At 40.9% G+C, this 23,926-nt stretch overlaps 1 protein-coding gene across 1 annotated transcript in view; it reads left to right on the top strand.

The window, feature by feature from the left end:
• The window catches only part of LOC126175273 (probable sodium/potassium/calcium exchanger CG1090), a 93,659-nt gene that overhangs the window by 10,592 nt on the left and 59,141 nt on the right, over positions 1–23,926 (top strand). The window contains exons 2-3 of the mRNA XM_049921926.1: positions 1,733–2,021; positions 20,914–21,188. Coding sequence (XP_049777883.1) covers positions 1,733–2,021; positions 20,914–21,188 — 564 coding nt within the window. The remainder of the gene's footprint in view (positions 1–1,732; positions 2,022–20,913; positions 21,189–23,926) is intronic.

The raw sequence follows: 23,926 nt of genomic DNA, 5'->3' as shown, positions 1-23,926 counted from the left end.
TGTCAGCGTGCGAATCATTCAACGAAACATAATCGATGCGGGCTTTCGGAGCCGAAGGCCGATTCGTCTACCCTTGATGACTGCGCGACACAAAGCTTTACGACTCGCCTGGGCCCTTCAACACCGACATTGGACTGTTGATGACTGGAAACATGTTGCCTGATCGGACGAGTCTCGTTTCAAATGGTATCGAGCGAACGGACATGTACGGATGTGGAGACAACCTCATGAATCCGTGGATGCTAGATGTGAGCAGGGGACTGTTCAAGGTAGTGGAAGCTCTGTGATGGTGTGGGGCATGTGCAGTTGGAGTGATATGGAACTCATGATACGTCTAGATACGACTCTGACAGGTGACACGTACGTAAGCACCCTGTCTGATCACCTGCATCCATTCATGTCCATTGTGCATTCAAACGGACTTGGGCAATTTCGGCAGGACAATGCGACACCCCCACACGCCTAGAATTGCTACAGAATAGCTCCAGGAACACTCTTATGTGTTTAAACACTTCCGCTGGCCAACAGACTCCCCAAACACAAATATTATTGAGCATATCTGGGATGCCTTGCAAAGTGCTGTTCAGGAGAGATCTCCCCCCGTCGTACCCTTACTGGTTTAAGAACAGCGCTGCAGGATTCATGGTGTCAGTTTCCTCCAGCACTATTTCAGATACTAGCCGAGTCCTTTCTATGTCGTGTTGCGGCACTTCTGCATGCTCACGGAGGCCCCATATGATATTAGGTAGGTGTACCAGTTTCTTTGGCTCTTATGTTTATTAAGGTTAGTGACAGTCTCACAGTGCTGTTTTTGCGCTCCTGTGTTATTTTCCTTTCCCTAATTTTGAGTTGAAGCACAGAGTGTCTTTACAGTATGTATGTTTACCACTTTTCGGTGTAAAGTTGTCATGCATGCAGTAATCTTTATCCACTCAGACACACCACTGCACTCATTCTCCAGCTTCCATCTCTAAGCACAACGCAGATTAACCTTTCGCAGCGGGCGTGGCATGACATTTGACTGTGTGCAGTAGCTAGTAGCCCTATGGAGCGTGCCGCGGAATTCTCTTCCGTCCAGAGGTCTAAACATTATATGCTTCTAATACAAGGGACTTATCATTTATAAACAATGTTTGCTTCCCATGCTCTATGTGCGGATGTAATAAGAGTCAACTTTGATAAGTATTTTTAGGGGCTTCTAAATCATGTCCCACGTAAACCTCGTACACCCCACATAGGAGTTAATCATCTCCACTCAAACTGCTTGTGAAGTGGCCTGTATGCCCATGGCCACCACTTCCAGCATCTCCCATAAATATGTACCCAAATGTTTTTTAACATTACTATTATCTTTTCCTTTTTAGTCAGTTTGTTGTTACTTCAATCTCAGGCGTGAAGCGTACTAGTTTTATGTGGGACACCCTAATGTTGTTCAGAGAATGGTTCAAAAATTATTATGCATAGCATCTGTTATCGCTTAAATAAGTAAAATAAAATTTTACCCGAAGCTGCATTTCCATTTTATGAAAGTAAAATAAAATAAATAATGCTGAATCGGGCCCCTCAGTTTGTCAACTGTAGCGCCATTTGCATATTTAAACGCTCCTGCCTCCGATACATCAGAATATTCATTTATCTGTTCCTACTTCTACATTAACATGCTGTTTCAGTGCTATAAGGCACACAACAGCAGAGCTACTGGGTTAGTAAGATGTGGCTCGAATGTGTGCAGAGCTGAAGCTGTCCCCCGATGTAGCGGGTGCCACCTTCATGGCCGCCGGGTCATCTGCGCCAGAGCTGGCCACTGTCGTCATCGGTGTCTTCTTCGCCAAAGACGACATCGGTGTTTCGGGCGTGATCGGCTCGGCCGTCTTCAACATCATGTTCGTGATCTCGGTGTGTGCGCTGTGCGCCGGCGCCACGCTGCACCTCAACTGGTACCCCATGGTGCGCGACTGCATTTTCTACTCTCTCGCCATCCTCATGATGCTCGTCTCCATCTACAATGAAAGCATTACCTGGTGCGTACGTTATTTCGCTCTTGTTCGAAAGAAAGTAAGCTTGCATCATTGTTCAGTCACAATAAACCACATTTTTCATTAGGAATTAGCAGTAATCATTTCACCTCATTTGAGTTGTACGAATTGTTAAGAGAGAACAAAATTATTACTAAATAAGCATAATATGCTATCTGTATTATTACTTTAAATGATATTGATATTTTAAGACCTTTTTCCAAAATTCTTTAATGCATGTGTACAAAATAACACATTAAGCCAAGCACTGTTAGCTGCATCATGCGCAAGGTATGCTTTCTTGGGCTCCGTGATTTTTATTGTTTTTAGTAAGATAAACTGACCTTAATGTTCATTTTGGCACAAAATGCATGCATTTTGCATATCTATTTACGTAATGTATGACAACTTCCTGTATCCCTTGTGTACAAACGAGATCATGTGTGTCATAAACCTGTGTCACTAATCTACAGGGTGTCCGAAAAGTCTTTCCCTGATTACATAAATTGATAACTCAGGCTATAAGTAAGATACAAATATGAAACTGGTGTCTAATTGTTTACAAACTATCAAAGTTTTTTTCAGACATCAGTAAACTTCCACCTGAGCACCCTTGGTAGCACGTAGCACATCTGGGCGATATTCAATTTCCGTCCACACACTAGCCAACATCACTGGAGGGATCGATTCAACGACTGTGGTTATCCGTTGCCACAGGATTTCGAGATCTGGTACACGTGTTCAGTAGACCTTGTCCTTGACATAACCCCATAAAAAGAAGTCTAATGGGGTTATGTCAGGAGAGTGTGGAGGCCAAACCATTGGCCCATCACGACCTATTCATCACCCAGGAAAGGTCATATCGAGATAGGCACGGATGTCCAAACCCCAATGAGGCGGTGCACCGTCTTGCTGAAACAAGACATCGGTTCGATACTGAAGCAGCTGAGGAACAGCATACAGTTACAACATGTCCAGATACACTGCAGATGTGATGGTAGCCTCAGCGAAGAAGAATGGCCCGATAATTCGATCGTGCAATAGCGCGCACCAAACATTCACCTTTGGACTGCCTCTGGTGCACTCCATGACCTCGCCAGGGGGTTGTGAAACCCAAATGTGCACATTATGGCGATTCACTACTCCACTGACAAAAAAGGTCGCTTCGTTGAAAAAGGCAATTCGTCTGAGATAACCATAATTGTCCTCAATACGTGATGGCATTTCGACAGCAAAGTCATATTGACGTGCACTGTCATTGGGCAACAATGGAAGTGGAAGTTTACTGATGTGTGAAAAGACTTTGATAGTTTGTAAACAATTAGACACCAGTTTTATATTTGTATCTTACTTCTAGCCTGAGTCATCAATTTATGTAATCAGGGAAAGACTTTTCGGACACCCTGTAGATTGATGGTCGTCAAACCTTTTTGCTCACGATCCAATATTGACTTTGTGAGGCGGCACCTGAGGCCACAAATATACCAATCATATTATTAGATGGCAACCAACATAAATGACTGTCATGAGCCACCAATAGACTAGCTATGGTAAACGTGCTGTAAGTTTTCCACCAATCGCCAAGCAATGATTGATAAAAGTTGCCACTGTTCAGAACACATTTTGTCAACTGTTCTTGGTTTTGCACTGTTACCACTCTCAACGACCCAAGAGTTGGGACACTGTAATTGCCTGATGACGCAATGTTGCGTTGTTTGTGTGAGTGGGTTAGTAATAATTCAAACAATAATTGTACTTATATTTAATTTAAATACGTTATGCAGTATAAAACATGATCACAATGTTTACTGTATGTTTTGAATGCCAGTTTTTATCTACTTAATGTTTTGTACTAAAGAGGCTCAATTTCATTTCATATTGCTTGCTACAAGTAACTGCTTCATTTAAAGGTAACCGTCTCTGTAATGTTCCGTGTAACTTCTGTGTCAAAATCTATAGTGGCTTATAGGTATGAGCTGCATACACACGATTAGTCAGTACTGGAAGACACAATAAAACATTCCGCCTCTCACAATTAATAAGCACTTTGTAAAAGAACGTGATGTATCTTGGTTTTGAATGCTTGCTCAGATACTATGGTTTTCTTCCCATTTTTGGACTCAAGTTACAGGTCCAGCACACCACACAAAATTTATATTCGTTGAAAGAACGTATCAGTTCCCAAAAAAAAAAAAATCGAAATTTCTGTAGATGTCGTCTACAACTGATTCCAAATTGTTACAGGTTAATCCAATACTTCATAAAAAAATATTGCACTGTGTAAACAAAACTGAGTTCCAGGCAACCTCATGTCATAAGAGTTGACCAAAGGCGTATAGAGACTGAAATGAGCCAATCTTGCACATTTAACAAACGTGCAATTTTTTGCTCCTTTGTAGGTGGGCGTAAAAGCAGTTGCAGAAATTCATATTTTTAATTAACTCTGCCATTAGGTTCTTGGGCAATATCAAAATAAAGAACAGGCATTCTAACTAAAATAACGTATACAGGACATTGATTTTATAGAAGTTCTTCACATATTCCAAAAAATAAAACTTGTACATCAAGTCAACTTGATTTCACATCACAAAAGTATTCTCAATACTTTACTAGATGTCTCTTCACCCACGTGCCTTAAATAACATAAAAATACTACAGGACATATTCTCTCATTGCTGATTGCATGTTTTCTACAAATTAAAATTATTGTTGTGATAATGTGGTGAATTTAGTAATGATTTTACATTTGATAGTAACTTTAGCAATTCGTTAATAGCATAATGCATAAATATGCAAGGTTGATTATGTAAACACTGCCAGAAATTAAGATATGAATTACAACATTATTTGCTGATTCAAAAGATGCTAAAATGTTTCCATCAATATCAGATAGGGTATGTTATACAGAACTAAAGATTCTTAATTTGAAAGTTTGTGAAATCTAAATGCTGGTGTTTGTTTACAGATAGGCAATGGTGATCTGCTTTGAAAGTTAGTAACTACATTAATAAATTACTATTCCAATTGGAATCTATTAAATAACAGTTATTGCTCATGTAAAAGTTAATACGGCAGTAAATGCACTAATATACAGGGTGAAGAAAAAACAATGCACTTGGGTGTCAGCATGCAATTCCTCATCTACATTCAAGACAAAAGTTTATCTACAAAATCAGATTGGGTGCATTTTGAAAACACAGGTATGAAAATGAAGAATTCACAAGAGTGTCACATTGTGCAGCACATCAGGATGTACAGAAGAACGTGTATCACTCTATAATGCTGTACCAGGCATCGTAGTTCACTGAATAGACTGTTGGGTCATCAAACATGCATTTACCCTGAAGCTATGGTTTGAATCGTTGTCAGGTTCCTATTTTATATTTTAGGCATCTGTTCCCTGTTTCTCATCATTTATAAGTTGGAAATTATTTTGCAATATGACATTAGCTCATCACATGACAGTGGGATCCATTCAATTGCTTGCATATGTCTACTAACTGCGCAATGTACAAATGTAACTGGTCCCGTCAAGTTCGTGTAGGGTGGCTTCCTGATTGAGTACAAGGATGATGAATACATCGATATGCTTTTATTGCTGGGTGCATCTGTTAACCAAGCTGCTTCTGCTGCTTCTCATGTGCATGGTACCCTGAAAGGCACCATTCCGATAAGAACAGTTTTCATTGTCTGGAGCAACATCTTCAGGAAATTGGTAATCATCGTCCACAAGTAACAGACAGAGGTCTTCCAAGGATTAAGATGCACTTCACAAACAGAGGATGCGATTCTTGAAACCATTCACGTCAGCGAAGCAGTTCCAGATATCTGAAAGACTGATTGTTGAGGTGTTGCATGATGAAGAACTACATCCATATCGTTATATGATCACCAACACCAGTGGCTAGAAGACCGCATCCGGCGAGTACAGTTTTGTAAATGGCTTTTCCAATAAGTGCAAGATAACAAACATTTTATAAATAGTGTGATACGGACTAACAAATTTATCTTCACTCATCAAGGTGTTTTCAACCTCCACAATAGACATTATTGGTCAGAACACAACCCACATATCCCCTTGATGTGGCTTTCATGCACACTTTGCCATAAATCTGTGGGATGGAATCATGGGAAGAGTGCCTTTGGTCCCTTACCTGTTGCCGGAGAAGCTGAATGTGCACCTTTATTGTATGTTTTTTTTGCACAAGTTTGCTTGATGCATGAGAAAATGTTCCACTCGGTGTTCGGTGACAGCTATGATTCCAGCATGATGAAATGAATGCGTGTAACTACACTCACAGAAAAAAAATCACAACACTAAACAATAATTAATGTAGAGTATTGAAATTTTGGGCATATGTTTGTCTAATAACATACGAGGTGTTCAAAAATTCTTGTTACATACTCCTAGGACTGGCAGTGGTGAGTGAGTACATAATATTTTAAATAGGCACTTATGTCCAGGAACATATTGGTATCATTTCTGAGCTACAATCATTTGAAAACATGTTTGCTAGCTGTGCAAGAGGGTAGCCGTGGTGGGGTGGGGTGGGGTGGGGGATGGGGAGGGGGGTGCTTATGTCAGATTGTCTAATGTTATTTGACATCTGTCCTACCTCTCTGACTTGGTTTGAGTTTCATTTTTCATTCATGTATCTCTGAGCTTCAGAGCAATTTAGTACATTTATACAAAATACACGAACATGGTCCTTCTGTATGGAGAAGCTCGCAGTAATGGAAGAACTTCTCACCCCTTTATCAGAATCATTATGCACAACATCCAACCCCACTGTATACCTTTTTCACTACAATTAGACGAGGCTTCAAGAAAGGTTTACCTTCACTGTCAGCAGGTGTGATTGTGGTGCTCCAAGGGGTCACTGCATGCCCTAACTGGAAGAGGCCAAACTGCATCATGTTGAAGAGAAACTGTCAGTGAGTACATGAGAAATTGTGTGTGCAATAGATGTTGCTTCCAGCACGATCTGGTATGTTGCAGATAACCAACAACTACATCCATACCACCTCCAACACCCCATACCACCTCTAGCATTCACAGACATGTGAATGAGGCTCGAACCAGGTGAGAGAGGTAGTATACACACCAAATGACATCACCTAAGCCACCATAAACATCCCCCACCATGGCTACCTTGTTGAAAACTTGCCTAGCAAACATGTTTTCAAACGGCTGTAGTACAGAAACAGTACGTTTCTGGACAAGGGTTTCTGCTCAAAATATTGTGTACCAAATCCCCTTTACAAGTCCTAGGAGTTTGTGATAGGAATTTCTGAACAGCCTATATTTATGGATTAACATTGCAAGATCACAGATTAATGTAAGCACAAGATAATCCATTGCAAATGCAAAAGGCTGGTAAATTTACAACCTGTGCAATCGCCAGAATGTTAATTGCAAGCATGCAAATGTGTGTCCTTGTAGTAGCTGATTTGCAACAGTTGGCTGTGTCACTGGGGTACCAACTGCTGCTCAAATTGTCACTGCAGATGCAGTATGATGCACCAGAGCCATACTCCAAACACAAAGGTCTTCCCTCTCTATGGTGCCATGTGGCTGGTCTTCTGGCAACTGTAAATTCTTGTAACCACCACGCCAGAATCATGTACAGTGGCTACATTCCTGCCAAGTCTATCTGCAGTATCACAGAAGGAATGACCTCATTCAAACTCAGTGATGTGTTGATAATGTTGTCTTTGTTGCCTTAAAGTCATTCTTGACTAACATCAACCCATCACATCTAATCTCATGACTGTTACAGCATGTGATTTGCATCCTCTTATGAAATTTGAGTAGACATCATCTTCCAGATGTAGAAATGTGCCTACCAACTTTGGTTTATTCGCACAAGTCCATCTTGGGGTTGCGATTTTTTTTTCCATGAGTGTACTTAACAACCAATCCATTTCCACGGAAATGGTTCATTTGAGGTCCAATGTTCTGGCTTCCAAGTTCCCCACATCTTAATACACTATATTTTTATTTGTGGGGACACATAATGAAAGAAGTTTGTAGTACTCTGTTCATAAATGTACATGACTTAATAGCTTGTTTGCCTGTTGCTTTTGCCATGCTGGATACAGATATGTTGCCTAGGGCCGAGCAAAGTATGATACAGCAAGTGACAAAGTGTCTGTTAATGCAAGATGGCCACTTTGAACATCGGCCCTAAAGTGCATGTTGCTCTTAAGTGTATGTACTGGCTCTGTGAAGATAAGTCTGGATGTCAAATATACAGAGTGGAATTATTGTGCATAGCATAATCTGCAAGATAGTTTAGTCTACCTATCATGTTTTTTTACCTCAAAGAATACGGACAATGTTACTGTATCCATTATTATCTTCTGTTGGCTTTGTTTGTCACATGGACAGAACAAAGTGGCCATTTATGTCTGTAAGAAGTTCATGTTATGTCTTAAGGTTTAAGTGAAGGTAACAGTAACAGAAAGAAATACACAGGATACTGCATTGTGGTGGTGTAAACTGGATACAGTTTGATGGTTAAACTGAAAAAAAAGAAAAGGGGGGGGGGGGGGGGGGGAAAGTTTGCTGTGTACGCCACTCGAACATTGGTGAGTTTGCATATCTGTTCCCCATGTTATTGCCTCATCTCACTGAGCTAAGGGGACAGCTCTGGCACAGCACAGAGTTCATGCTACCTGTTCTTGGCTGCACTGCATCCAGTTACAGTGTTGCCAGAGTCTCGTTTTTTAAAATTGAGGTTCCGTTAAAGGTATTGATGGGACTAGGTTTTGCCAGATACACTTTTGTCATGAATTGGGATGAGGAATTGCTTGCTGACCCCCAAGTGCAGCATTTTTTCTGTACCTTGTACAAGACTGCATGTTGTCTGTAAGAAATAGTGCAAATTTCTGTTGACCCAAAATGATCATGATGTCAGTATATTCAGAATCTGTGATTCCATTCTGTCACATTACAAGACAAAAGTGAGATGTTCTCTCTTGATACCAAAGTGCATGAAAGGTCTCTTCTCTGATTTCACATTCATGGATGATTCATCTGTACATTCACTCAGACAGTACAACAGATGAAAATAATATCACCCAACAGATACTATAATAGTGACTGTCTGAAACTGAAAACATTAAGTAAATTTTTGTCTCTTTAACCAACTGCTGTTTACCTAGTTATTTAATGAGAAAATATTTAGTTGAAGCTCTTCACTGACTATTACATAAAACATATTAGCAGGTCAAGAAATTATTCATCATGGAAAGTCATAAATTCTGTGTTTTAGGTGATTTTGTGTAGATTCTATGTTTTAGGATGTTTTGTGTACTTCAGAAATAACTTTATAAATCAAATTGAAATTCATACTGTCATTAACTATTATCAGTAAAAATTTCATAACAATCGGGTTGCTATAAGTAAACTACATACACACACCTTAGTTTAACGAAATGGCCAATTCATGTGTAACTTGGCACTCCCATTGTGCAAAAGCATTCTCAAGGACCTGAGCCACTGCATATGGCAAGAAAGCTTCTGATAGTGTTCTATATATTACTATAAGATTTAGAAATAACTTCAGGTATGCCCCAGAGAAGTGTGTAGGGACCCTCACTGTTCATATTGTATATTAATGACCTGGCAGGGAAAGTAAATACACTCCTGGAAATTGAAATAAGAACACCATGAATTCATTGTCCCAGGAAGGGGAAACTTTATTGACACATTCCTGGGGTCAGATACATCACATGATCACACTGACAGAACCACAGGCACATAGACACAGGCAACAGAGCATGCACAATGTCGGCACTAGTACAGTGTATATCCACCTTTCGCAGCAATGCAGGCTGCTATTCTCCCATGGAGACGATCGTAGAGATGCTGGATGTAGTCCTGTGGAACGGCTTGCCATGCCATTTCCACCTGGTGCCTCAGTTGGACCAGCGTTCGTGCTGGACGTGCAGACCGTGTGAGACGACGCTTCATCCAGTCCCAAACATGCTCAATGGGGGACAGATCCGGAGATCTTGCTGGCCAGGGTAGTTGACTTACACCTTCTAGAGCACGTTGGGTGGCACGGGATACATGCGGATGTGCATTGTCCTGTTGGAACAGCAAGTTCCCTTGCCGGTCTAGGAATGGTAGAACGATGGGTTCGATGACGGTTTGGATGTACCGTGCACTATTCAGTGTCCCCTCGATGATCACCAGTGGTGTACGGCCAGTGTAGGAGATCGCTCCCCACACCATGATGCCAGGTGTTGGCCCTGTGTGCCTCGGTCGTATCCAGTCCTGATTGTGGTGCTCACCTGCACGGCGCCAAACACGCATACGACCATCATTGGCACCAAGGCAGAAGCGACTCTCATCGCTGAAGACGACACGTCTCCATTCGTCCCTCCATTCACGCCTGTCGCGACACCGTTGGAGGCAGGCTGCACGATGTTGGGGCGTGAGCGGAAGACGGCCTAACGGTGTGCGGGACCGTAGCCCAGCTTCATGGAGACGGTTGCGAATGGTCCTCGCCGATACCCCAGGAGCAACAGTGTCCCTAATTTGCTGGGAAGTGGCGGTGCGGTCCCCTACGGCACTGCGTAGGATCCTACGGTCTTGGCGTGCATCCGTGCGTCGCTGCGGTCCGGTCCCAGGTTGACGGGCACGTGCACCTTCCGCCGACCACTGGTGACAACATCGATGTACTGTGGAGATCTCACGCCCCACGTGTTGAGCAATTCGGCGGTACGTCCACCCGGCCTCCCGCATGCCCACTATACGCCCTCGCTCAAAGTCCGTCAACTGCACATACGGTTCACGTCCACGCTGTCGCGGCATGCTACCAGTGTTAAAGACTGCGATGGAGCTCCGTATGCCACGGCAAACTGGCTGACACTGACGGCGGCGGTGTACAAATGCTGCGCAGCTAGCGCCATTCGACGGCCAACACCGCGGTTCCTGGTGTGTCCGCTGTGCCGTGCGTGTGATCATTGCTTGTACAGCCCTCTCGCAGTGTCCGGAGCAAGTATGGTGGGTCTGACACACCGGTGTCAATGTGTTCTTTTTTCCATTTCCAGGAGTGTAGTAGCCTCAGAATCAGTTATTGTAATGAAATATTGTAATAACAGGTGTTCAGATATTCAGTCAATTCTGATTAGATTTCAATGTGGTGAAAAGATTAGCAATTTATAATATCTTAGATTTTCCCAGTGATTTGTTGTCATCTCATAGAATAGGGTGTACTGCAAGTGGTCCACATCCTCCCAACAGAATATTTTGATGTCATAACTCAGTGTCTACATCAGGTGTTTCCTGAGATTGGAAACTCCTGATGAAGGCGCCAAGTTATGATGTCCAAATCTACCTTGCTGTCCCTTAAAAGTTATATCTCCTCACACTCCATTCCATTATCAAATGATGATTTATTGATGTCGCAGGAAGTGTCCTATTAGCTCGTCAAGCCGTACCACAGTTTTATTCCTCCAGTCTGATGCAGTATCTCCTCATTAATTATTAATCTGTCCATCTAGCTTCAGCATTCTTCTATAGCAGCACATTTCAAAAGCTTTGGGTGTCTTCCTTTTTGCACTGTTTATCACCCACATTTCATTCCTGTATAAGGTTATTCTCCATAAAAATACTTTTAAGAAAGATTTTGTAATATTTAAATTTAAGACAGATTTTTGATTCATTGGTGTGATACTAGGGAAAAGTGCAGTCTGTCTACAGAGGAGGTTACTTGTAAAACACTCACACAACTTGTCCTATAATATACTCAAGTGTTTGGGATGCATACTGAATAGGACTAACAGGGAATATTGATTGTATACAAAAAAAAATTGCAGCATGACTGGCCACAGTATTTTTTGATCCATGAGGGAGCTGCTGAAAAACATGAACGAGCAGTCGCTTGGAGACAGAATTCAGGTGTCTGTAAAAACACTGTTCACAAAATTTTAAGAACCAATATCACAACATGAATCTAGAAATTCACTGCAACCACATATGTATTCGTTCCATAGGAACTGGAGGGACAAGATTGAAGTAATTACAGCCAGCATACAAGCATTTAAGCAATCATTCTTCTCACACTCCGTAAGTGAATGGAAAGGAAATGAATAGTAATATGTGGTTCAAAATTGAGTATCCTCTGCCATGCAACTCACAGAGGTTTCCAGAGTGTAGACGTAGATGCCGATTTTGTGTTTCCTGTCTCACATGAGGGGATACCCCAAAAAAAAAATCTTTTTTAAGCTCTATATTTTCAAAATTGTTTACAAAACAACCTTATCCACTTCAAAATATTCTCCATTACAATTAATACATTTGTCCCACTGGTGCTACCACTGTTCAAAACATTTTTGTAGTCATCTTTAGAAATGGCTGACAGCTCCTCCCTCATTTTTTCTTGACTTTTTCAATATTGTCAAATCGGTGTCCTTTCGTGCCCCTTTTCATGCTTGAAAATAAGAGAAAGACGCATGGAGTCATGTCAGGCGAGTAAGGTCCATGGGGCAGTGGAACCATGCCATTTTTAGCCGGAAACTGTCTAACAGAGATGACAGTGTGTGCAGGTGCATTGTTACAGTGGAAGAAACAGTCTCCTGTCTGCCACAAATTGGGTCTTTTTTGACAAACAATGTTGCATAATCTTCTTACAACTTCCAAACAAAAGGTTTGATTGACAGTCTGACCTGATGAAACAAACTCTGAATGAACTGCGTCCCTGGCATCAAAAAAGGAAATCAGCATTGTTTTGATGTTTGATTTGACCCGACATTTTTTTTGGGCTGGGCAATGATGACATCTTCCATTGGCTTGACTGTTGCTTTGTTTCTGGGTTGTAACCATAGCACCATGACTCATCACCAGTTATGACCTTTGACAGAAAATCTGGATCAGTTTCAAGCTGTTGTTTCAAAGCACAACATGTTTCAACTCAATGTTCCTTCTGATTGTCAACCAGAACCCGAGGAACAGACTTGGCAGCAACCCCTTTCGCTAAACGAAGCTCCAAGATAACCCACTAATCTCTGACAGTTGATAAATTGTCTGTCTCCGGTCTGTGAGTACAAGCTCTCGAATTTTTTCAATATTTTTGCCAGTTCGGGCAGTTGATGGACATCCAGTATGAGGTTTGTCGCCATTTTCAAATCAAGCAAACCACTATTACACTTGAGTTTTTTCCATAGTGTCATCTTGATAAGCTGTTTTCAATGTTAACACAGTTATAACAGCATTTTCACCAAGTAGAAAGCAAAATTTCACAGCTGCACATTGTTCTCTTAAGCTTGCCATCATAAAAACAAAACAAGAACAGAACAGCACTAGCAAAAACAATCACTACAGATGAACAGAACAAGCTAGATCAAGAGCATGGACAGTGCTGAACTGGTAATGAGTTGCATTATACAAGCCTAGCAGCAGAAATACGTACTATACAAGCTCCGCCCCCAGCAATGTTTTTTTTTTTTTTTTTTTTTTTTTGGGGGGGGGGGGGGGGAGGTGGGTGGGTGTACCCCTCATATCTGCTGGTAAACAGTTAGACTTTTTGGTATATAAAAACCATTCTGAATGTTAGATAATTGTATAGTATACTTAGAAATTATTTTTATTGCTGGAATTTTGTTTGTGAATTGCACAATTGATTCTGAATTCATTGTTGTTATGAACCACACACAAAAGTAGGGAGTAGGCTAAGTGTAAGAATCCCTAGGTAACTTCTGAAAGATGTTTGGTTATCATACTCTTTCTGCATGCTGCTGCAGAACAAATTTATTTCTTTATTTTTGCTAGCAATCTCACCTGCAGATCCACACAGTGAGAGAGATTTCTAAGTTCAAAGAAGGCAGGTGCCACCTCAGTTTGTTATCCATCTGGATGCCTAGGGATTCCAGATATGGAGGTTTTCATTTAGTGTGAACTCAGTGATCTCTACTTCTGATAGCTGTAAACCATTTTTATTTATTTAGAATTACATAAAATGAGTTTGTGTGAACCAGTTGTAAGTCTGTCTCATTATTCTCCTGGTTGTGTCTGATATTGGTGCATTTTGTGCCCTTTATCAGTATTCTTGCATCATTAAAAATATCACAGTAATTGAAGAGTTACACCACATCATTTATATCATTTATGTATGTTGAGAACAGGAATAAGCCAAGATCTGAAACTGGTGGGACACCATGTTTTAGTGCTTCCCCACTCCTAATTTGGAGGTATTCTTGTGATATATTTTTTAAATATGATCCTAAATTTTCTGTTGTTAATATATAACTTTACCCATACAAATGGAAGCCTTTAGTGCCATAACATTTTAGTTATCACATTTTAGTTATTTCTGTAACAATTGAGTCTGTAAACCTGATCTTAGCTGGTGCAGTGTACAGTGCATGCGTAAGTGAATTGCCTTGTGTTGTCAGTTGCTGTTAGAGCAATTTCATTAAAGTTTGTGGCCAGTTATTTGTATCCAACAAATTGTCTCATTGCTACTGTCATGAGAATGTTGAACACCATTTATCTAACAAAGTTTACTCTTTTAGTGACTCATAATGCTCCACATTACCTTTGCCTTGTTTATCACAAAATTTATGTGGATAACTAAAGTGTTGTGGTATTGATGGCCTCCTTCTTGTATTGATGCAGTCTTACATTCATAACTGAGTGCAGAGGGTCTCTTTAATAGACTATGTCATAGATATAAAATTAACCCCAGAACAGGAAAACAGAACATGCGGAGTGCTGTAAGGAATGGTACTATGACCATTCTTGTGTTGTATGTACATATGTGATATCCAACTACTTTAAAAGATGGTCCAAAAACTATGATATATGCTGAAGATACAAGAATACTTGTCAAGGTCCAAATTCAGTCTTAGCAGACACAGCTTAGATCATAATCAGACTCACCGAAAAGTGAATCACAGCTAACATTTTTAAGTCTTAATCCCACACAGACCTATATTATGCAGTTTCACCAACACTTTAAAAGCCCTACATTACATGGAACATACTGTGTAAAATTCCTTGGAGTCTAATGGAAAAACAAGTTAAAATGGAGTGAACACATATATAAACCAATAAAGAAGCTCATTTCATCTTCTTATGTCCTTAGAAATATCCCTCACTGTACTGACCTAGAGACAAATGCGTTGGGGTGTTTCACATATTTCAATCTCTTTTGCCCTACATAATTATCTTGTAAAGCAGGGCACCCGAAGGAAATAAAGTGTTTATCATGGCATTCTTACTCACTTGCCAATGCATTTACTTCTTAATTATTTTATTGCTGATAATAAAAATCAGTTTTAACTTAATATTGATTTTCACAGTCAAAATGCAAGGCACAAAACTAATTTTCATGTAGACTTTGCTTCCTCGTCAAGAGTTCAAAATAGACTCATTTGCTGTTGTGGGAAGACACTTGAATAGCTCCCATCCAACATAAAGCAACACTTTTGTAATCCCTACAAATTCAAAAGAAAACTTAAATATACCTCAGCAATCAACATATCCCAGTGATCACTCTTCCTACAAATTATCTGAAAATCCATATTCAGCAACTGAAGAGTTCTGTTAGCTACATGGCAAATGGCAGTATTCATTGTAAAGCTTCTTGACAAGCAGTAATGTACTGTAAGTAGAACACATTATTTTCAGATGTAGTTACATATTTTGTTTAAAAAATCCCATTGTAATTAAGTAATGTTCGAGCTACTAATACTAGATAAACAGCAGCTCTGTAATATAACTGAGGAAACAGCAGATTTTTTCAAAGTTCCAGCTTTCTTTCTAATAATTTAGTTGGTTAAACTTAGATGGCATAAGTATGAATAGCATTAAGTAGCTTAGTGATAGTTATTGTGAATACACATGTGATCAAAAGTATCCAGACACCTGGCTGAAAATGGCTTACAAGTTCATGGCACCCTCTATTCGTAATGCTGGAATTCAATGTGGTGTTGGCCCACCCTTAGCCTTGACGACAGCTTCCACTCTCACAGGAATAAGTTCAATCAGGTGCTGGAAGGTTCCTTGGGGGATGACAGAGTATTCTTCATGGAGTGCTGTACTGAGCAGAGGTATTGATGTCAGTCAGTGAGGCCTGGCACGAAGTCGGTGTTCTTAACATCCCAAAGGTGTTCTATAAGATTCAGGTCAGGATTCTGTGCAGGTCAGTCCATTACAGGGATGCTACTGTTTTGTAACCACTCCGCCACAGGCTGTGCATTATGAACAGGTGCTCGATAGCGTTGAAAGACGTAATCACCATCCCCGAATTGCTCTTCAACAGTGGGAAGCAAGAAGGTGCTTAAAACATCAATGTAGGCCTGTGCTGTGATAGTGCCATGCAAAACAACAATGAGTGCAAGCCCCCTCCATGAAAAACATGACCACACCATAACACCACCGCCACTGAATTTTATTGTTGGCACTACACATGCTGCCAGATGATGTTCACCGGGCATTCATCATACCCACACTCTGCCATCGGATCACCATATTGTGTACTGTGATTCGTCAGTCCACACAATGTTTTCCCACTGTTCAGTCATCCAATGTTTACCCTCCTTACACCAAGCAAGGTGTCGTTTGGCATTTACTGACGTGATGTGTGGCTTATGAACAGCCTGTCGACCATGAAATCCAAGTTTTCCCACCTCCTGCCTAACTGTCATAGTACTTGCAGTATATCCTGATGCAGTTTGGAATTCCTGTGTGATGGTCTGGATAGATGTCTGCCTATTACACAGTACAACCCTCTTCAACTGTTGGCAGTCTCTGTAGGTCAACAGACAAGGTTGACTTGTACGCTTTTGTGCTATACATGTCCCTTCACGTTCCCACTTCACTATCACATTGGAAACAGTGAACCTAGGTATGTTTAGGAGTGTGAAAATCTTGTGTACAGATGTGTGTCACAAGTGACACCCAATCACCTGACCACATTCGAAGTCCGTGAGTTCCGCGGAGCACCCCATTCTGCTCTCTCACTATGTCTAATTACTACTGAGGCCACCGATATGGAGTACCTGGCAGTAGGTGGCATCAGAATGCACATAATATGAAAAATGTATGTTTTTGGGGGTGTCTGGATACTTTTGATCACACAGTGTATTAAGTTTCTTTGATCTCCTCGTCTTTTGTTTATATATACCTTGACTTGTTATATTCTCCTGAATGTTCTGCTTTTCGAAGGTATGTATGATACATGATGAACGAATGAATGCCTGAATAAAAGAGTGAATGATTTTTGTTTTATTGATGACATAGTATTTTACTTGTAGTGCCCCTTAAAGTCTTTATTAAAACTAATTCTCTTTATTAAATTGTATTTTCTCCTCCTGATGCAATATACTTTAATCTCAGAAACAGCTATCATCAGTTTCGACTGTCCTTAAACCACTGTAAAGAAAAACTGGATTCATAGTGTTGTTAGACCATGTTTAAGAAAGGATTAACTTTCTCATCTACTGTTTATCCTCGGTAAACTTTGTACTATTACACTTATGTAGAGAAAAAAAAGAACACTTTGAATGACTAGTGATAGGATGTTCATATTCACAGGACATGTATATTAGTATGTTCTGCAGAAATGATTAGCATTTGAACCATGTCAGCCTGTGGGTTCAACATCAATATCGACATCACTGCACATCATCATCTAGTGGTAAAATATGCCTGCAGCTCTTGTTGTCACTACAAACTGTAGGTAATGGATCATTCATCCAGGAAATTGCTGGTCGTGTGGGGCAAAGTGTTTCGGCAGTGCAACACTGTGTGCAGAATGGTTCATGGTAGACTGTAGAACATAATGAGATGGATCCGAATGGCACTGCAGCACAGATCTGCGTCTCCTCCTCAGCTTTTACACAACAGTGGATAAGTGTAACACACTGGTCACTATCGGGGTGACAGTCCGTCGCCATTTGTTACAACGTGGGTTACATGTGCATCGTCCATTTCTCTGCTTACCTCCAACGAATGTGCAGTGGTGTATGGCACAAAATCACTGAGGACAGGAATGGAATCAGATAGTGTTTCTGGACGAATTCAGGTTCTGTTTGTCTGAAAATAATGGTCACATTTTGGTTCACTGTAGACAGAGGGAGTGGCGTCACAGTGACTGCATTTATGCAAGACATACAGTGCCAGCTCAAGGCCTTATGGTGTGTAGTGCTATTGGGTACAACCACAAATCACAGTTGGTGTGTGTCCAGGGCACTGTGACCTATGTGAATGACATCTTGCAATGGCTAGCCATATCCTTCCTGCACAACACTCCGAACACCATTTTTCTGCAAGACAATGCACGACCACATGTTGCTGCATAAACAACTGCCTTCTTAGTGTCACAGGATGTCAGCTTTGGTCCACCAGATCACCAGACTTGTTGCCAGTCAAAAATGTGTGGGATATAGTGAAACGACGGGTGCAGTGCTTTGTCCTTATGCCAACCACCATAAATGGAATGCAGCGTGGATTTCTATACCACAGGACACCATTCACACCTTGTATACATTGATACTGTTATGTGTGGGAAAAGTTATCAGAGCCCATGGTTGTCCCTGTGCCTATTAGCAATGGGACACATGCTGAACCAAGGTGACTAAAATACTAATCATTTCTACAGAACACACTAATGTACATGTCCTGTGAATATGAACGTCCTATCTCTAGTTGTTCAAGGTGTTCTGTTTCTTGTGAACATGAGTGCATTTGCCCTGTAAATTGTCTGTGAATAAAGTGACAGAGTCGACATTTATGAATCTGTGGATGTATACTTTCACCTTCATAGCTAAATTTTGTTGATAGGGATGTTTTATTGATGCCATTTGATTATTGTGGCCAGAAAGAAAATTTTTGGGAGTTAACATTTATTTTAAGAAAGACAGTTGGATTCAGAAACAATTTATGAATTACTGTTTTGATGTTTCTTATTATTGTTGTGAATGTTACTGTTGTGAACAAACCGAAGTTGTATAACAGCAACAAAATCTCCTCAATCAATACTGTTAATAATGAAGTCACTATTACAGTCACCACATATTGGTGATTTGCCAGTTATTTTTATTACATTTCCACAGTACTCTCTCTAGTTGTGTGATAGAGTTCAAAACACTGTCTGTCGGAGTCTGTACTATGTCAGAACCACTATCTTGTATGAGTCCAAATCTGTTACTGACTTGTAACATTCAAGAGCTGTCAGTTAGGCCCATGGCCCATGGATTTATTCCACTTTTTGTGCATATAGCCATGCCCTCTGTACTACTATTATGGCCACAGTAATGTTATTAATTTGTATTCATTCAGGAGTTTGATTTTTGTCCAATTACTGTGACTTTCAAATGACGTTTTATTTTGCACAACGCATCTGTAGAAATATCTTTTGATTTCTAAAATTGAAGTAACCCTGCAAAAAGCTTTGTATTTAACAGGCTTTGTATGTTTTTTATGAAAAAGTTGCACATGGAGGGTAAAAATGTAGAGTGAGAGTAGTTCTTGAAGACAGTAAGAAGGTTCAAATTTATAAAGGGAACAGTTATTACATGGATATGAAAAGACTTGAGATGGACAGCATGGTGACCTGCACTGAACCACTCTTCAGACTCATTACTATAACTTAAAACTGGCAAGCGGCTTTGCACAAAAGATTGTGTGTACCTTGGACTGGCATTCAGTTTGCCTGAAGGAAGGTCTTTACCTTGGGCTTTGAGATATTGGTTGCAGTTGCCCTCAATTTGTGGGAACCATGAACACATAGTGTATCCAGTGATAACCCAAACTGTCACAATCAAGTGTTTATGCTGTTGAAAAATGCATGATGGCAGATAGCACCTAGCAAATAGGTCTCCATCACTGAAGTGCAGAGGGAAGAGAAATTCTTATGAAAACACTACATTTTATCACTCAGTTTTGCCACTGGTAGAAACATTTGTAGCTTCTGGGCAATGGAAGCTGATACAGGGATGCATGCATCCAGTACAGTGTGGGCTGAGTGCACTGAATTGTTGACAGATGTTTCACATCTGGTGCAGGGCTCTAGTGTTGAGTAAATACTTCGAAAAAGCTGTATGACCCCCTGTTTTGTGGATAAAGTGGAGGTCATCCCATACTACAGTCACGTTATGTCATCTATAATACCTGATCATACCTGATCATTATATCCACTAATTCCTTGAATATCACATTGTCACAGCATGATGCCTGAAAGCAGGAGTAAAGGTTACAGTTTAATATTTAGTAAACACCAATGGGGAAGAAAGGTATCGGTATACTTTTTGAAGAAACCATCCCAACATTCATCTTGTGCAGTTTGGGGAGACAACAGAAAATTTTGATGGTTAGATTGGGAATCAAATTCTAGTCATTAGGGCCCAGGTCTTAGTCGCTATGCCATGTTGCTTGGTTCATGTACACTGCAAAATGTTGTATGAGGAACCCATTTCCTGGAGGCCAGTCACTACACCCTCATCCAAACTCACCCATATGCTGATACTGTGCCCTTTGATATCAGTGACATAATTGACACTTACTTCCATGTTTTCATTTTGACAGTTCCTCATTAGCTGAGCTTGCTGTACCATGGACCTTTCTGATCACAAGGAGAGGCACTTACTTCTTCAACCACTTTGAGGGCTCAGCTGATTCTATAAGTGTATTCCCTATCTGTCACCATTAATCATTTATTGCTGGTACATTGTGTTAAATGTCCTAGTTTGATTTCATTCAGGCCATTCTTTTTGAGTATTGCAGTTTCAACAAATGTTAGTGTAACTTAATCATTCTGCAATGTGCTTACCATATGCAGTATGCTAAATGCTAATTAATAAAATTAAGCACAGTAGTCAAGCATTCTTAACTGTAATTTGGAATCTCAAGAGCACATTCTCATACTGCGCAACATGTTGGCAGGATCGAGTCCTTCACGATGCTGGTGATGTATGGCGCATACTGTGTGGTGCTGCACTACAATGCACGACTGGAGCGCTGGGCCCAGACACTGCCAGTACCCTGTCGTGTGCAGGCTCCAGAAGAGGAGTCTGCACTCGTATCTTACCGACATCTAGAGGAGGATCGCTCTCGCCGACCATCTTACACCAGCCCACAGCAGTCAATGGACAAGCAGCAACTGAGCTTCAGTACAACGAATCAGGGACAGTCACCAATTCAGCAAGAGTACTCGACTGGTAAGCTTGAGAGTAGGCAACAGGACAGGAAGAACACAGTGCAAACACTGTACTGAAGTTTTCAGCTTCCTATATCCTTACAGGTTTTTTTAATAAAGCACACATGTGAAATGATCCATAAACTTGCTTCATTGTGAAAAACACACAATATAACTAAGTTTAAATCTGTTGCTTCAAAGATGCTTTGTTCTTGATATTGTGATCTACCTCAATCAGCCACTAACTTCTTTTCATTAAATGTTTTTCTTTCAACAGTGATCGAGATCAGTAAGAGATCCTTAATCAGAGTTCCATACAATTTACAGAGAATCGTTTTTACTTATGAACTATAACTGCCCAATTCGTAAAAATCTTTATCTTGCAGTATCTCCTATTAAGTGATGTCAAATAAGCAAAAATGACATACTAACACAGAAAGTAGATATTGATGATGCTAATATCTGTCTAAATGTGATTACAAGCAGCTGACACTCTTAAATTATTGGGATTATAACTTGGTAATAAATTCAGTTAATAAATTTAACTAAGAGGAGATTACCCCAGAACTGCTAAAACATCAAAACAAATCTAAATTTATCTGTGGTAATAGTGGTTTACCTCTGTGGCTGTTGGCTGAATTACTTGAAGAACTATATAGTGAGCAGCCACTTTTTATGTAGCATTATTTATGATAGGACACACTACATGCTTTTGCAAACTGGAGAGGAACCTGAAACAAATCTCTGCAAAACTAAAGCTGTATAAATAGTGGCTGGTTTTCATACTTTTTCAAGTGAACAAATCTTTTTATTTCAATGCAGAAGTTGTCAGATGTAGGTCACATCAATATGAAAAATCTAACATACTTGACTTACTTTCATTCCATAATGTCACATGGTATCATTTTTTGGGAAGGGGAGGGGGGTGGGGTGGTAACTCATCCAGCCAAGCTAAAGTTTCTTAAATGTTGAAGCAGGTAATACAATTATTTGTGGTGTGAACTCAGGAACATCCTGCAGAGTTATATTCAGGGAACTGGGAATACTTACTACTGCTTTCCAATTTACTTATTCCGGAGTGAAACTTGTCATAAATTAAATATACCGGTACATTTTTCAAAGAAACAGTTTAGTTAATGGAACCAATACTGGAAATAAGAATAATTATTAGTTTTTCTCTAAATTTTGTAAAATTGATTACAATAAGATACCTTTCCATTAATTAATGATCCCTGTTAATTATATTTAAACGAGTGTAGTTGACTAAATGGGCGTGTTACATTATATATATATCTTGTGTACAGGGCTACTTGATATAATACAGAGCACCAAAAGTTGTGTTTTAACATTTGCTATATTTTGTGTAATGTGCATCATATAATAAATAAAGACTTGGTACCAAACAGTTCATATAAGGATCCCCATAGTATGTGCTATCACAGGTGATATGCAACAGACTCTGTGGCATCATATCATAAGCTCAGCAAGGGGGTAACACCCTACCATAGTGCCATCCAGGACAGGGGGCAGCGGAGTACCATGATCAACAGGCATAGTCAGGCTGAGCTGCGGGGGCACGGCTTGTCGAAGGGTACAGCAGCTTGCTAGTACTTGGACAGGTCACACAAGCTGAGTGTTGCACAGTGTGCCCCACTTGGTGGCATAACACATGCAGTCCTGTGCCAGTGTCATAGGTGCCTGCTGCTGCCTCATGTTGGTTGACCAGGTCAAACATTGTGGTGGAGGCATGTGCTACCTCCCGGTTGGTGACAGGTGCTGCAGTGCTGAATGTATGGTTTGGTGCTTCGTTACTCAGGCAGGGTGCAGGGTATCAATGGAAGGACTTGGTGTGGGGATTGGGGGGGGGGGGGGGGGAGGTGGTGGATGTCGTGGGCAGCTCTGTTGGGCAGGTGGTGGAGTAAACAATGTGCAGTCTCCTCTCTCAGGTTCCAAGTGCTACCTGCCGGGTCAGCAGCATCATCCAGGATATTGCTTTTGCTGCTTGATGGCACCTTAATTTTGATGGTCAGTGGTGATCAGTGGTGTGCAATGGTTAGTAAGGCTGAGCGTATGTGCCAGTTTCAGTCATTCGATGGATAAAGCGCAGGCAGTGCTGTGGAGATGCTTGAACACTAGCCTGAGTACTGCATGTGGAGGGCTGGCTGGCTCGCAGGCATCCACCAAGAGCATGACATGCATGCAGGTTCAGAGGTCCCATTGCATGAAGGATTTGTGCTCACTGTGGCATTTCGGGTGCACTAGGTGCAGGTCAGCTGTGCTCACTGTGGCATTTTGGATGCACCAGGTGCAGGCCAGCAGTGCAGTTGTACAGCTGCTATACAAAGGTCAGGGTGCAGGTGGTAGCAGGCAGGTCTGCAGCTTGATTAAGTCACCTGGGATGGCAAGCAGGTAAACAGCTTTGGTGGTGGATGCACCCAAGTTGGTTTTGTGGGCCAGCAGGAAGTCTAGGAGAACTAGCAGCATAGCTACAGACCATGTTATGGATTGACAGGCAATGGCAGCTTTTGGTGTCCTGTGGAATATCTCCACCATGCTATTTGCAGCAGGGTGGTAACTAGTCGTAAAATGGTTGGGCATGTCTCAAGTATTGGTGAGCATTTTAAACAGGCAAGATGTGAACTGTCATCCATGGTCCATTGTCACATGGTGGGGGTACCCAATACACAAGACCCTGGTGTCCATGAAAACCTTGGTCACTGTTCCTGCCATGTTGTCGGCCAATGGCATGGCTTCCAGCCT

The sequence above is a fragment of the Schistocerca cancellata genome, chromosome 3 (genome assembly GCF_023864275.1).
Source record: "Schistocerca cancellata isolate TAMUIC-IGC-003103 chromosome 3, iqSchCanc2.1, whole genome shotgun sequence".
In the NCBI taxonomy this organism is placed as follows: domain Eukaryota; kingdom Metazoa; phylum Arthropoda; class Insecta; order Orthoptera; family Acrididae; genus Schistocerca; species Schistocerca cancellata.
This window is presented reverse-complemented; position numbering and strand designations above follow the sequence as displayed.